The 16214-nt window shown below is 36.9% G+C and overlaps 1 protein-coding gene across 1 annotated transcript; it reads left to right on the top strand.

The window, feature by feature from the left end:
- Nucleotides 1–2110: 2110 nt before the first annotated feature.
- Nucleotides 2111–14707, top strand: LOC308687274 (mycocerosic acid synthase-like polyketide synthase; the record flags this gene model as incomplete). The annotated part of the gene is made up of 6 exons (XM_081359667.1): nt 2111–2168; nt 2255–2408; nt 7278–7438; nt 7615–7821; nt 8884–9065; nt 9170–14707. The coding sequence occupies 6 exons, from the start codon at nt 2111–2113 to the stop codon at nt 14705–14707; spliced, it is 6300 nt and encodes a 2099-aa protein (XP_081215793.1).
- Nucleotides 14708–16214: the final 1507 nt, after the last annotated feature.

Below are 16214 nucleotides of genomic sequence, written 5' to 3'. Positions count from 1 at the left end.
GGAACGAATCACCGCTCCTCCATTTGTTTACTGACCGGGAACACATGGAACGAATCACCGCTCCACATTTTGATTGACAGCCGTCACAAACTATAGTGACCATGTTTACTCCTTTCTTTTCAACCATTGGATAGGATTTAAAAAACGGCTGTTGTGTTTGTACTTCTGATGAAGCACTGTTAAACTACGCCTCAAAACGAATAAATAAAATGCTTTCTTAAAAAGGCAAAAGAACGCATGCACGTTTCCTTAATATGAGTATTAAAAACCAGCAGACTGATGAAAATGCGGGACATTTGCTCAATATGCGACGTGTGGGACAAGGGGTGAAAATGCCGTGTGGTGCAACGCAAAGCGGGACGGGTGGTCGCCCTAGGTACAACTCTAAAGAGTTTGAGAACCGCTGGGACTGGGTTTAGGAATAGAACAAAATAAACGTCAACATCAAAGCACAATACACACACCATTGGCCTAATATTCAGAGGTCACTTACAAAGTCAGGTTAAAGACACAAACAAAGAGGGATTCAAACAAATAGCATATCAATAACAATGTAGAATTTACAGACTGTGAGCTGAAGAGTAATATACAGATAAAAATGTGTTTTTGAAGGAGAGAAGGGTGGATGTTTGACGGATGCCTTGAGGAAGAGCATTCCACAACCTCGGAGCCACTACGCTAAACACTCCCACGGTTACCGGACTATTGACACTGACTGAATATGACACAGCCCCACCCAAGATATTTCTCTCCAGCCACCACTGGTAAAACTTTTCTTCAATTTATTATAATCCTGTCTCCGGGTCTTCTTTCAAACATCTGGTCCTCGGGTTTAGACTGCGTTATCCATGGCTTTAAGTCCAAATCACTTTCCCACTCCTTTCGGTATGTTTTTTTTTTTTTATATTTTGCCCACTTGGACATGTTTTTAATTTGTATATTTCCCACGGTTGTGTTGCAGGTCTGCGTTTGATTGGTTGTTGTCTCCCCTCTTCCCATTCTTCCACAGCTTAACACGCCCATTCCCCTTTTTCCAACCCTGAGGTGTGAACGACCAGGCTAAAACACGGGGTATCGTGACACTGTACACTGTTCAAGTTAAAGGAGAAACTCCATCAGGTATAATGGACAGGCCCAGTCAGCTCAGCTCTCCACTGGCCTAAAATATGTCTTGGGTAACATTTCTAAGGTAGAAAAAGTATGTTTTGAAAACATTGGAAATATGATTGTCAAATTATAGGTTGCTATCAAACATAAAATCCCGGTTCTTAACCCTCAGGGGTCTGAGGTAGTGGCCAAGAAAATGACAATCAGTAAATCCATTAAATCAAAATGATATTCACTTGTCTAAAGCAACAGCTAATATCTCTGTTTAGTCAGAGCTGAGAAGGAAAATACTGTATCATTCATGATGATATTCATATTCTGCTAATTTAGAGGTTTGGGGGAAATGGGTTATATCTAAATATCAAACATGTGATAAAGAGTTGAGTCAACTCAATCTATTTAAAGGAACATTTATAAGAAATTGTTCCATGAGCTAATAAGAAGTCACGTGAAAAATCCTGAATTTACTTCTCCTTAAGCTCAATAAATATCGGGTAGACTGCGCATCATGTGAGCATTTTCAACAAGACAAGATTCAACATGAGTAACCAGGTAAGTCCATATTTCTCATTTCATTTGCTTTATTTTTTCTTGTTCTCCGAAAATAATAATAATAATAATAAAGAGAAACTATTTAACAAAATAAAAGTATGGACAGCTACATTTTCATAAAACAATAAATGTAAGAAGTTAAAAAATAATTATTTAATATACAGTGGAATATATATCTACTTGTAGAAAAAACTTGTATATAGTTTTTTTTAACCTTTATTTATTTATTAGCTATATTTAAAATTATCCGATGTTCAGACTGTCTCTACATTATACAGGACTTTTTTTTTCTGGTTGACTAGTAGTAATAAGTAAATATATATATTTTTTTCCTGCTGAAAGAATGCATGAAGAAGAAAGCTAAATATTAATTGTGATGAATGAATATTAAGTTAACTGCCTCACTGTTTATTTTTGCTGTCTATAGATTGTAACACACAGCACATAAAACATGATGGAGGATGATGTAGAAATTGCCGTTGTTGGCATTGGATGCCATTTTCCTGGAGGTAGGCTAACATTATTATTCATTATTTGTTCATGCTATGATTTTGGCCTTAATAGTATTGACATTGTATGTTCTCCTGTATTTTAGGCGAGGGGCTTGAGAGCTTCTGGCGAGTCCTCCTTCATGGAGAGAACTGTACAGTTCAGATCCCGGACGACAGGTTTAAGCTCTCTCAATGGTACGACCCAGACGAGAGTAAGGCCGGGAAGACGCACACGGCAAAAGCAGCACTCATCGATGGGTACGTCTTCAGTTCATGTGAACTTATAACTTTCTAATTTACAGTCATTCGCTCCAACCAACAGGTAGTCGGCTATTTTGGTTTGAATGTAAATATATATTTTTTAATCAGTACTAGTATCCTCATAGCAAGTTTATATGATTCACACCAAACGTTTTCAACATGATGCCAAGACAGTGAATATGTTGGATGTAGAATATCTCAACCGGTGTTGCCATGGTAACAGGAAGAGTCTCATATCTTCTCAACAATTATACATCTTTTATTATGATATAAAACAATACAAATATTAGAAATAAAAACTTTTTTTTCAATTAAAGTATGTGGAAGTCAGTGTTAATTTTAAATTCTGATTTAGTTTTAGTCTTAGTCTTTTGACATATTTAAGTCATCTGAATTTAAATTTAGTTGACGAAATACAATACATGATTTTAATGATCTACAGTAGATATAAATCGACTACAATTCTTTTGACTAAAATCTTTTACAATAAAAGTTTAGTTAAATTGTAATTGTTAATTTTGACGTGTAGCGCATGCCAACTCGTGTCCCGCCGGGTAGATCAGCACGTTACAGTTTAAACATGTGCATCTTCCTCAAACGCAGGACTTCATTTTGACGGGATCTCCTCCCAAATCGTCCCTACCAAACATTTTCATCTAGTTTTTATTTGTTGATGAAAATGTCAAAATATTTTCGTCATAGTTTTAGTCATTTAAAACTGTTTTTTATTTAGTTATCGTCTCGTTTTCGTCTGTAAAAAAAAAATAACACTGTTGTAAGTAAAAAAAAAATGGCAGATTAGTGCTATCTGGTTGAATAAAAAAAACAAAAAACATTTCATACATATTATAACAGCATTTGCTAAGAACATATTTCAGGCATCATTACATTTATTTTGACTTTATCAAATTCTAAAATATGTCACAGTGTAGAATTTTATTTATTAATTTATTGAAATGTTGAATCTTCCGACTCAATTTACTGGTAAACACTCTGAGCATTTGATCTCTCTCTCTCTCAAATGTAATTTGTATTTAAATACATTTAAGATGAGTATTTTTGTATTTTCAAAATACATACAATACTTTCTGCCAGTCGACCTGTTTATCAGGGTTCTGATCTCATGCATTAACTAGTTCAGACACGCCTCTGCCCCCAGTGTGGTTTAAATCATTTACATAGATGGGCCTGTTTGTGGGAAAAGCAAAGTTATCCGTGCAGCTTTTAGTGGGCAGGGATTACTGGAACGTTGGAGTGGAAAACGAAGCACTGATGAATGATACACCACAAACATCTTCAGCTTTTAGTTTTATTGTTCATAAAAAATAAAGGGATAGTTTAGGGGTAGGACACTATTAATTTAATAGTGTCAAATGAATCTAAATTAATTATAATAAATTTTAGATACACTTTCTATTTTTAATAAATGTATAGAAACAAATAAACTTTACATAAAATAAACATAAAATTACTTAAAAAGCACTGGACTACCTGCAAAAAAAAAAAAAAAAAAAAAAAAGAGTTTGAAATTGGGTTTTTGCTGTGGAATCAAAACTGATATTGAGAATTGTGAAACCATGATGTATATTGTTACTGAGATTTTGGTCATATCGCCTCTCCATATTCTTTGCTAGATAGCAGAAAAGGATCCAACAGTTTTACATACAGTATTAATTTTTTACTACATTGTAACCTGGTCAAAAATAAATAAATGGCTGCTATTTTGCATAAGTTTATCTGTAAAGTATTTTGTGTTTTTATTTTAAATACATTTCCATGTATTTATGCCCACCTCTGTGTGTGAGTCTGTGTGTGTTACACCCATGATGATTAACAGTTTAACCCTTTCATTGTTGTGTTCATTTTGCCTCCCAGCAATATATATATATATATATATATATATATATATATATATATAGAGAGAGAGAGAGAGAGAGAGAGAGAGAGAGAGAGAGAGAGAGAAATATTTTTTAGAGAATTCACCCATTTCTTAAGCCATGCCTGAAAAACCTAAGAAAGTTTGCAGGGACATCAGACCTGTGTAACACATATTGTATGTAGTGCTTGGGCTTGGGTGTAACTGAGGGGCTCTACAGCGTCACCAAATGCAGGCTGTGGTCGGGATGGAGTTTCTGCGATATGCACACTCAGTGTGGTCAAGTTCACTTGGTTTTATCTGACTCCACCCAACAGAAAGTCAACCATGTTGGATGGAATGTGCGATTTTTTTTTTTTAATTTTCACACAGTTTTGAGGGACTTACCATATGGCGCTATTTTAATGCCATTATTAACGCAACAGCACTTCCATGTAATGTGTGAGCACGAATCCATCCCCTCGCACGCGGATTGCTCCCGCTCAAAACTGGACATGCACTCTCCAATACACAGTGCTCTCTTACGAACCGCCTCTCCTCTGGCTCAGATGGTCAAACTGTGTCCTGTGCACTCACGAATCTTCCCATGTTCTTTCACTAGACATTCATTATCTTCGCTTCTGGATTAAACATTGTCAAAAGTTATCAACCAATCAGAATAGACTTTCAACTTCTGGAATTTTTGCGAAAATCAAAGACAGATCTATCATTTCTTTACAATTAAATAATCTTTAATAATATTATTCAAACATATCTTAAAAATAGTTCGGAATGAGGTGCTTGGATGATTTGTTTGGAAGTAAAATAATGCCGAATGTTTTTGAAACAAAAAAGCCTGTTGAATTGCACTACTTGAAAAAAATGCATTGCATTAACCCTGCTTGCATTTTAATGCATTATATTTTCAGGGCTTGCAATTTAATGGGCTGAAATTCAACATGGTTGTATATTTAAGCTGTGCATATTTCAATTCAAAACATTTCACACACGTTTTCATTATTAAAAAATCAATAATCCATATTCACCTTTCAGATTTCACTTCCAAAATATGCATTATGTTTAAAAATACAACCTATAATATTTGACAGGCAATTTTCGGTCCATTTTATTTCCACAAATTAAGTGGTTCAAATTCGACAGAAAATTCAACATTTGCAGATCTACTGAAACTGAACAGGCAGACCAGGCTGCTCCTTGAACAGAGGGCGACTGAAGTGCGTACTTGTTGCACGTTAATGTTTTTTGCTTTTTTTGAAGTGCACACAGAAAAAAAAACAGTTTTTGTAACCGCGCGCACACCTATTTATTTTTACTTTGATTTGTCATCGCATTCATTTCTTTGCTAGATCTTCTCATGTCTGCTCATGCTAGTTAACATTAGTCCACTCCCATGTATTTAATATGTTTTTTTTTTCTCACAAATGTATGACTTTTGGAAGTGCATTTTTATTACCATATGCAGTTTTAATAAAGTTGATTTAACTAACCTTCTATGTCATTTTAACTCTTCAAAGTGTACAATTGCAGGTGTTGATTATAATTAATATAATTTGCTGTTAGGCCCATAAATAATAATAAGGATAAACAATATTTTAAAAAGTATATAATTATCTAAATTAAAAATTAACCACAAAACATAACATGCTAAATGGGGGATATCTATATCTAGCATAAAAAAAAACAGAACGTCGTCTCTCAGTTGCTGAATGTCGCGCTACAACGTTGCTACAGCCCTGTCGCGTCTTACAATTCTACGTTGTTTCAATGTTGCGACGTTGCCACAACTTAAATGTGTTTGCTGGGTCTCTCTCTCTCTCTCTATATATATATATTACTAGAGTTGGTACTCAACCAGAATAATACTTTTACCGCCGGGGACGTGCATTTGCTGTCTTTTATCTCTAAGAGGCGCTACAATCACAGACTTTGAAAAGTGTCAGTTTATTCTCTCTATTACGTAATCTGGTAGCAGATAAATTCAAGTGAAACATTTTATTTAAACGACAATACTGAAATTACAGTGCAAATTTAGAACTGAAACAAATATAGGCTTCTATTATTGCATCAAATTTAAGTAAAGTAGGCTAAACGTTAACATTGTGTGCCCAGTTTTTCTATAAAGGCTCTGCATCTCAGGTTATGCATATATTAGGCATTATACTTTGTGTTATTCTAATTTGTTAGTATATGTATTAACTGAAACAACAGTGAAATAAATTATGTTTTAGCATTTTTTATTATATTAAGAATTAAATAGGCTTACAGTTGGTTGTTATGGTTAACATAAGTTTTTATTTTATTTTATTTTTTAATAAATAATGAAAACATTTCAACATAAAACATTGTAATAGAAAAATTTTACATCAAAAAGGCTTTGCATGAGTGTAAGATGTTAAGCTTTCAGACGATATTCTGTGGTCAACGCAACAACATGTGTCTCGCCGCACTTCAAGTGGTCCGAGTTCGAAACGCAGCTCTATGAGTTTCCATGATTTTGTCTCTAGTTGTCGAAAATAACTTTTGAAATGTGCATTTATTGATTCGAAACACTTTTCAGAGCTTTGTTATTCATTGTCTGACGTTTTTATTAATTGGCGTTTAGACAATAACATTGACGCCTACATGCAGTTAACCAATGTTGGCCGCGTTTACGTTTTAGCGTTCTTGATGCTTAATAGGTCAAGCATTTTGTTTAATTATCAGTGGCACATTACAGCATAAATGTGCTATTCCAGTAGAGCCGCTGTTGCGCTGCACAGACGACAAAACCCGAAGGTGCTGTTGAAGGAGATTATCAGACTATCGCACCAGAAAATGAATATGATGAAGCTCCTCTTTAATCTGCTAAATTACAGTTTTGTGAATCATTCACGAAACTGAGACGACTGACAGTGATACCCGGCCATAGCAACGAAAGAACATTTTCCACCCCCACCCCCTGAACTCCAAAAGCAATAACCCCATCATCATTTACCTTTTATTCTCTGTAGCTTGAATGAGTTTGACTACAAGTTCTTCGGCATCAGTAATGCTGAAACAATCAGCATGGACCCTCAGCACAAACTTCTGTTGCAGTGCACCTACAGGGCCCTAGAAGATGCTGGGATACCAATGGAAAAGGCCAGTGGAACACGCACAGGAGTATTTTTGGGTAATATATGAGCTAATATAAGATACATTAAAAAAATACTTTTGGCGTCTTTAATCCCAGTGAAAAAAGTATATGCACTAACCTTAGGTTGTAATAGGAATACAGTAAGTGACTATGGACAAAAGCATATCGCCAGCTAACATGTCTAACATGTTTTTTGTTTGCTTGTTTTTCAGGACTCATGAACAGAGACTTTGAGCTGGCAAATGTGAGGAATAATCCGAAATACATAGACCACACCTCAGGCACTGGCTCTGCAATGAGCATAGCTGCCAACCGCATCTCATACATCTTCAACTTCACTGGACCCTCACTGACCATTGACTGTGCCTGTTCCTCATCCCTCGTCGCCCTCCACTTAGCTTGTCAAGCCATAAAACAAGGTAGCCTTCAAAAATATATGAGGAGCTCTTTTCCAAAACGCTATAAATCCATTTAAATAGTTTTCAGGAAAATAACATTTTTTACCTAGACCCACACATTTTGTGAATATTCAATTTATCCTTTTAAAAATTTTTTTTGGCTCAGTCTGATCATGTTGAACAATGATTATTAAATCAAACAACAAAATTGTTGATGATGAATTCAAAGTTTTTTTGTTTTTTTTCAAAACGCTATAAATCCATCCATTTTTTTTTTTCAAAACGCTATAAATCCATCAACTTTTTCCAAAAAATGATGGTTTGTTTTTAAAAAAAGAAGGCATAATAAATACATTGGCATTCAGTAAAGTGTCGAACCCATAAAAAGTCGAACCATAGTCCACTTTGCATAGAACAAATCACGACATGACCTTGTGTATGTGAGTGAGTGGCGTTCACACCAAAGGCGAATAGAGTGTCTGGCACAAGTAATTTTCATGTTAAGTCAATGTAAAGACGCGTTTACGCGCATCTGGAGGTCCTGCGGCGCGAATGAGGCGTTAAGCGCGGTGCGGACACGCGAATGAGGCGAATTGAGCGTCTGGCGTGATACGCGCGAGTGATTTGAGGGTGAGAGAGAGAGAGAATTCTGATTAGTCCAGAGGATATATTGCGTTTAGGCTAAAAATGGGTTCGGCGCTTATTGCGGTTTGGAAAGAAACTGCATCTTGCAGAACATTTTAAACAAGGAAATATAGCGATTTGGCATGAAACATTGATGGAGCAGTGAATAGGTTCAGTACACAGCAAAATGACATGACAAACTCATTTTTTTTTAAATGCCGTTTATCGCGTTTTGAAAAAGAGCTCTTCATATGTATGTTAACCATGTGGATCAATTGATTTGCACATTTTAAGAATCCATATACTGTATATTGTATGTGTACGAATATACAGTACTGCGTAAATGACATTAGATGCTTCATGATTTAAGTATGTTTTGCCTTTGAATTAATCAAACAAATGATTAGCCATTAGGCTCCCCCTATCCCCCTAAGTTGTGTGATTATCTGTATTCAACAGGAGATTGTGATATGGCCTTGTGTGGTGGTGCAACCTTTCTACTGGAGCCGACCATTTTTGTGACTCTCTCCAAGGGAAAATTAATGTCTTCTGATGGAACGAGTAAACCTTTCAGCAGCAAAGCAGACGGATATGGCAGAGGCGAAGGATGCGGTGTTGTTTTATTAAAGCCTCTGAAAAAAGTAAATAAAAAGATTGTCTCATATAAACACAACACAATGACAGCAATGTACCTAATGATAAACTACTGCAAGAAACACCCATAATGTTGTCTGTATTTTGACAGGCTTTTGAAGACCATGATCATATTTGGGGTATCATCAGCAAAACTGCAGTAAATCAAGATGGCCACACCGTTAGTCCAATCACTAAACCATCCATGGTACAGCAGGAGGAGCTGCTCAGAAGAATCTACTCAACAGAGACTGATCAGACCAGTGTCCAGTACATTGAGGCTCATGGGACTGGGACTCCAGTAGGAGATCCAATAGAGGCAGGTAGCATCTCAAAAGTCATTGCCAAAGCAAGACCTCAAAAGTCAGGGCCACTCATCATTGGTTCTGTTAAAGGCAATATTGGACACACAGAATCTGCCGCAGGTGTTGCAGGGCTCATAAAGGTTGTTTTGATGATGCAGCATGAAACCATAGTGCCATCATTGTTCTACTCAGTGGAAAACTCCAGCATAGACACTGAATCTCTCAATATCAAAATCCCAACCATAGCAGAAAAATGGATCAGTGACTACAGATCAGGGAGGTGTGCAGGAATCAATAACTTTGGGTTTGGTGGAACAAATGCACATGCAATTGTCAGACAATATGTGCAGTCAGAAAAGCCAAGAGCTCAGCTGAGAAGCAAATCCCATCAGTATTTTGTAGTCTCTGCAGCATCAGAAAAATCCATGAAAAATATAATTAAAGATACGGCAGAACAGATCAGCAAAGGGAAAACATCAGATCTACAGTCTTTACTGTACACATCTGCATGCAGAAGAAGCCATGTCAAACACAAATACAGGAAAGTATTTCAAACATCATCATTGGCAGACCTGAAAGAGAAACTTACTGCTGCTGTGGAGAAAAAGATTGCACTGTCAAAGACAGACTCCAAGCTAGTTTTTGTGTTTTGTGGCAATGGTGTTACATATCAGGGTATGTGCAAGCAGCTCCTAAAACAAGAGCCAGTTTTCAGAGAGGAAATCGTTAAGATTGAAACTTTGTTGCAAAGCCATAGAAGATTGAATCTGATAGAGATGCTAGAAAATGAATCTGAGAAAAGTACAGAGCCGTCTGATCCAAAGATTGTCCAGCCTCTTCTGTTCGCTATTCAGGTTGCTGTTGTCAAACTTCTGAAACACTGGGGCATCAGTCCTGATGCTGTTTTGGGGCACTCTATTGGAGAAGTTGCTGCAGCTCATTGTTCTGGTTTGCTGTCACTTGAAGATGCAGTGAAAGTCATCCACTATCGCAGTTCTCTACAAAGCACTGTGACGGGAGGGAAGATGCTGGTAGTCAGTAATATGGCTGTTTCTGAAGTCTTGAATATTCTTCCATCTTATTCAGGAAAGGTTTGTCTGGCTGCTTATAACAGCCCTCAGTCTTGCACCCTCTCAGGAGATGCAGATGACATTGACAGGCTGCAACAGAATTTGAGCAACTCAGCCAGTGGAAAAGACTTGTTCCTTCGCATTTTAGATGTCCCTGCAGCATTCCACAGTCACAAGATGGATCCCATTTTATCCAAAGTGGAACAGAGTATAGGCTCATTGCAGGCACATAATTTGGAGACAGAATTGTTTTCAACAGTGACAGGTGTTAGTTTGTGTTCCTCAGATTTTATCACTGGTGAATATTGGGCAAAGAATATCAGAGAGCCAGTTGAATTTGAACAAGCTGTAAAGTCTGCAGCTAAAAACAAAAGGAGTGTGATATTTGTTGAAATTGGTCCAAGAAGATCTTTGCAGAGGTACATCACTGAGACTCTGGGAAATGACTTCACTGTGATTCCCTCAGTGCAGCCTGATAAAGATCATGAGACAATGCTTACTGTTGTTTCCAAACTGTTTGAGCTTGGGGTCAAAGTGGACTGGGAAGCGTTCTACAAAGGTTTTGAGACTGAACCAATTCCCTACCCACGATACCAGTTTGATGATGTGAAGAGTAATGTCTTCACTTCTAACTCGCAGTTGATCAGTCCCACTGGCAACCATCCAGTAGTTACACAAATGGGTACAGACAGTTCAGTGTTTAGCTGTGATTTAACCTCTGAATCAGTGGCCTTCCTGCAGCACCACAAGCACAAAGGAGTTGCCATCATTCCCGGAGCATTTTTTGCAGAGTTGGGTTTAGCAACTTACATGGCATATGCAAAGCCTAAAGTCCCACTTAGTTCTCTGCAGCTCAGCATAACATTCCAGAGTCCATTAGTTTTCACCCAGAATGCCCCAGATTTAAAAGTTCAGCTGGATCCATCTGACCAGGCTGATAACACATGCAACTTCAAAATACAGTCTACTTTTGCAGTCTATGCGTTTGGCACAGTAGAAGCAAAACCAGGTAGAAGTCCTGAAGAACAGTTCATTTCATTAGACTGTATTTTCAAAAGATGCACATCCCACATGATGACTGAAGAACTCTACAATCATCTAAGTCAAGCAGGATTTGAGTATGAATCTGTCTTCAGAAATCATGCAGATGTTTATTTTGGGGAAGAATTTAGAGAGGCTATATCTATTGTGAGTGTCCCAAAAGAATTACTGCCTCAATTACATGACTATCACCTTCACCCTGTGGTCTTAGATTACATCATGCAACTTATTCCTCCAGCTGTATTGGGTTTATCAGCAAGACCTGGATATCCTGTGCAAATAGGAAGCCTGGCTATATTTGAACCATTGCAAGAGGAGATGGTTGTATATCTGAGAGCAGTACATATGGGAGAAGATGAGTTTTATATTTGTGGCTGCTTAGCCAATAAACAGGGTAGGGTGTTAGTTGAACTGAGGCATGTGAAGATCAGAATGTTTGGAAGTCGTTCTCAAGTAGTGGAGGAGTACTTCTTTCACAACAATTTCAGCGTCCTCTCTGAAGATGCCACATTTGATACACCAATTAAGGCACTGGTCTTTTCTGACCAGGAAGGAATTGGTAAAGCTTTGCAAGAGTACTTGGACCCAACATCTAGATATGTGTCTTCATCAAACAGTAACATACTGTTAGAAGATGGAGTTGAACTTCTTTTGTCAAAACTGAAAATTTCAGATGTAAATAAAAACTTCCAGGAAATTGTGTTCATGTGGGGTGATGCAGACCTAACCTCTCTCGAATCAGAGAAGGTCTTGGACAGTATGGCAGGGTGTTGTGAGATTTTCCGAAAGCTTGTCACATATCTCAGGACACTTCATTTCCCAGGCGATATCAGAGTAATAACCTGTAGGTGCTCTGAGAGCTTAGTGGAGCACATAAACCCTGGGTTTGTTCTGTCAGGCATGACAAGAGCATGTGTAGCTGAGCTGCCAGAACATTCCTTCCAGCTGATTGACATGAGCTCTGATACTTTTGAAGACATCAAAGCTCTGGTTCAGGTCCTCAGATCATACCCCTGTAACAAATATCCAGAGATAGTAGTGAAGGAGGGCAAAATTTTCAAACCTGAAATCACTCACACACCTTTGCCAACAATGGCAATTTCTTCAAGAAACATCGACATGTTGGATGAAGAAGTCTTCATCTTGCAAACATCTGACCCATATATAATGAAAAATGTCTCTGCAACTCAAATGGATAATTCCATTGAACCGATTCAAGGAAAAAATATTGAGCTTCATCTCAGTAAAATCTGTGTTCATTCATCAGATTACTTTCCAGTCAGCATTTCTGACCTGAATCATGGTAAGACATTGTACTGGAACAAGCACACAACTGAAAACCTTAAGCTCTTGGCCCTTGACTTCAGTGGCACTGTCACAGCTGTGGGTAAAGATGTCAGAAAATTTAAAGTTGGTGATCACGTTGTGTCTTGTTACCCTGTGGCTGCAACCACTAAAGTAGTTCTCCCAGCAGCTGTTTGCTGCAAAGCAAAAAAGCTTTCATTCCTGAAAGATGTGCCTTGTGTCTCTTATATGGTACTGGCTTGGGAGATCCTGCATGAGTCTTTACCCAAAGCTAAACAGAAATGGAAACTGGGAATTTTCTCCACAGTTCCTGACTCAGCTTTGATGAATGTGTTAATTACTATTGCAAACAGATCCGGTTGGAATGTCAGAGTGAGCACACAGGCTGATCAGCTGTCTTGTGATTTTAGTGAGGTTGTGGGAGCTATTCTTTTGCCTCCTTTTAATGTAGAAATCGCTGAAATAGCTAGCAGTGTTAGAGGCATCAAAGACATTGTTCTTGTCTATGACAACCAGACAGAATTTCCATTCAATACTACAACATTCCGAGGTACAAATGAGGAAGTCCGCTTTCATGCCCTCCTCATGTCCCAGATAATGCAAAAAGGGTCTCTGCAAATGCAAATGCCACAAATCTACCGTTGGCTGAACTCCATGCACTTGGACAGAAAGTCCTTATATTTGGACGCAACAGTTGTTCAAAAAGTGAAATCTCAAGACACTGATCTTCTGTCTGTTAAAGAATCTAAATCATACTTCAGATGCCAGATCCTACCCATTATCATCCTGAACAGTGAAGACAAGCACCAGCTGTCTGACATTCCAGTAATGGCCAAACAGAGTCTATTCAAGAACAATGCTGTCTATATTGTCACAGGTGGTCTAACAGGGTTGGGCTTTGAGACAGTAAAGTTCATTGCTCAGAAAGGAGGAGGGAACATTGTCATTCTGTCTAGGAGTAATCCAAACCCTCAGATGCAACAAGAGATAAGTCAGGTCAGTAGCGATTGGGGCTCTGTCATTAAGTCTCTGCCATGTGATGTTTCTGTATCTGAGAAAGTGGACCAGACAATTGTTAACATTGGAAAACTATTTCCATCCAGTCCCATCAAAGGGGTGTTTCACAGTGCAGTTGTCCTGCATGATGGGCTGATTGAACGTCTTGACAAATCTCTTTATGAGAAAGTCATGAGGCCAAAAGTAAACGGAGTGATTAACCTTCACCGTGCTACCATACAGTGCGATCTGGATTACTTTGTGTGCTATTCCTCCGTCTCCGCCTTCATTGGGAATGCCTCACAATCTAATTATGCTGCGGCTAATACATTCATGGACACTTTCTGTCAGTACCGCAGAAACATTGGGCTTTCTGGACAGTCCATTAATTGGGGGGCTTTGAATCTTGGTCTTTTGTTGAACAAAGTCCATATCCATAGATTTCTGGAGGCAAAGGGAATCCTGCTTTTGGAGATTCCAGAAATCCATGAAAGTCTTGAGCAGTGCCTCTTGATCAACAAACCTCAACAGGTTGTATGCAAATTCGATTTGAAAAACAAATGGATTAACACTTTCAGTCAGAACATTCCACTAAAGTTGAGGCTTTACAAAATAGGAGAGGAAGCCACGATTAAGACTGGAGTGAACATTTCTAGACCTGAACAACCCATGACATCATCCTCACCACGTGATTATCTGAGGTTCATGATTAGCGAAACGAATGGTGTTGAGATGGATGAGCTGAATGATGATGTTCATCTTTTTGATTTAGGCATTGACTCAATGTTAGCCATGACTCTGCAGAATCGTATTTTCAGTGATAGAGGTGTGAATGTCCCTCTAGTGACTCTGCTGGATCCAAATAGCACACTGGCAACTCTCACTAAAATCCTGGAGGAGAACTGTGTAGACGGATATCAGAGTGAAGATTAGAGCAATTCCACATACTTATGATTTGTAGTCTTGTTGTAGTCTCAAAACAAGGACTTAATTATTTTGATGTGAAACAGGGGTACAGTTAGCACTGTAGTACTTTTATTAACCAATACAATTAACTCATGTTTATCCAGTTTAAAAAAGGTTAATATAGGCAATATAATACAAAATACAATTTTTGTATATGACTAAATTTCCATCCAGTCTATTATAATGTTAACCAGATATAAAGATAACCAGAATACAACTTTATTTAATTCTAACTATTCTGTGAACTTCACTTCAGTTTGTAAATTGATTTATGTACCTTTATTAATGTGCATGCTGATTAAGATTATGATTTTTTTTAATTATTATTATTTTGTCTAGCTAAAGATATCATTACAAAATTATTTTTAAGTTGGGTCAGAGGTAACAGCAAATATTAAATGAAATCCTTAATACATTTTAATTACTATAAAACCTACTAAAACTATTGTTTGGATTGATTTATTAATTTAAGAATACATTATGGTTTGTTTGCTGAAGGATGTTTAAAATGCTGTCTACAATGACAATTGTAAAGATGTGATAATGAATTATTCTGTTTTAAAGTGTTTGTGTTTGTATGTATAAATTGGAAATTTCTGTATTAAAAAACTGGTATCATGCTATTTTAAAAAGCAAACGTTGAATCAATAGCAGAAAATGAGATGTCGATATTATATGATCATTTATCAGTAAAATTACAATGAAAGGAGTAAGTAATAAACAGTAAAGTGTACTGTATTTTGAATTGGATGTGACTGTAATAGTATATGTGTGGGTATATATGCAGCAACCTTGTTACCTAAGGAAAATATCTGAGAAATAAAGGGATGTAATGTAGAAAGTCATCTCTTTTTATTTACATTTCATTATATTCTAGATTTCATTATTTTCTCTAGGTTTTGACATAAATTCAGATATAAATGCAATTGAAAAAAATAAGAATAAATAATAATCGATTTTCAAATATTGCACGTTGTCACGGTTTTGAGTTTTTTCATGTCTTGTTTCCATGTCTGTCATATGATTCCCTGTTTGTCATGTGATCCTGCCATGTGTCTTGTCATTGGTTAATTGTGTGATCATTGTTCACAGGTGTCCCTTGTAAGAACAATGGGTTGTACATTAATATTAATATTAGCTCAAATGATCTATAGGGAATTTTAATAATTAATCATGAATATGATTAATATTTTGCATTTTACAGTTACATTAATTTATTCGAAGTTGAAAATAGATCGATTTGTATATATGAATAATCAATCACAACGAATTATAATTCATCATTCATATATAAAAAATCCTATTTCAGATCGATTATGAGATAACCATTAATGGAAAATTAATGTAATTATCAAACAGTTGTCTGTCCCGCAAACGACCATAAGATTAACTTACTAACCTTCTCAATAAAGTTATCACTTCTTATAATTTCAGAAAGGAATAGCTTCTGGCCATGAAACCATTCTTTTTGTCC

This window comes from Scardinius erythrophthalmus (genome assembly GCF_964197995.2).
Source record: "Scardinius erythrophthalmus genome assembly, chromosome: 1".
Taxonomy (NCBI): domain Eukaryota; kingdom Metazoa; phylum Chordata; class Actinopteri; order Cypriniformes; family Leuciscidae; genus Scardinius; species Scardinius erythrophthalmus.
This window is presented reverse-complemented; position numbering and strand designations above follow the sequence as displayed.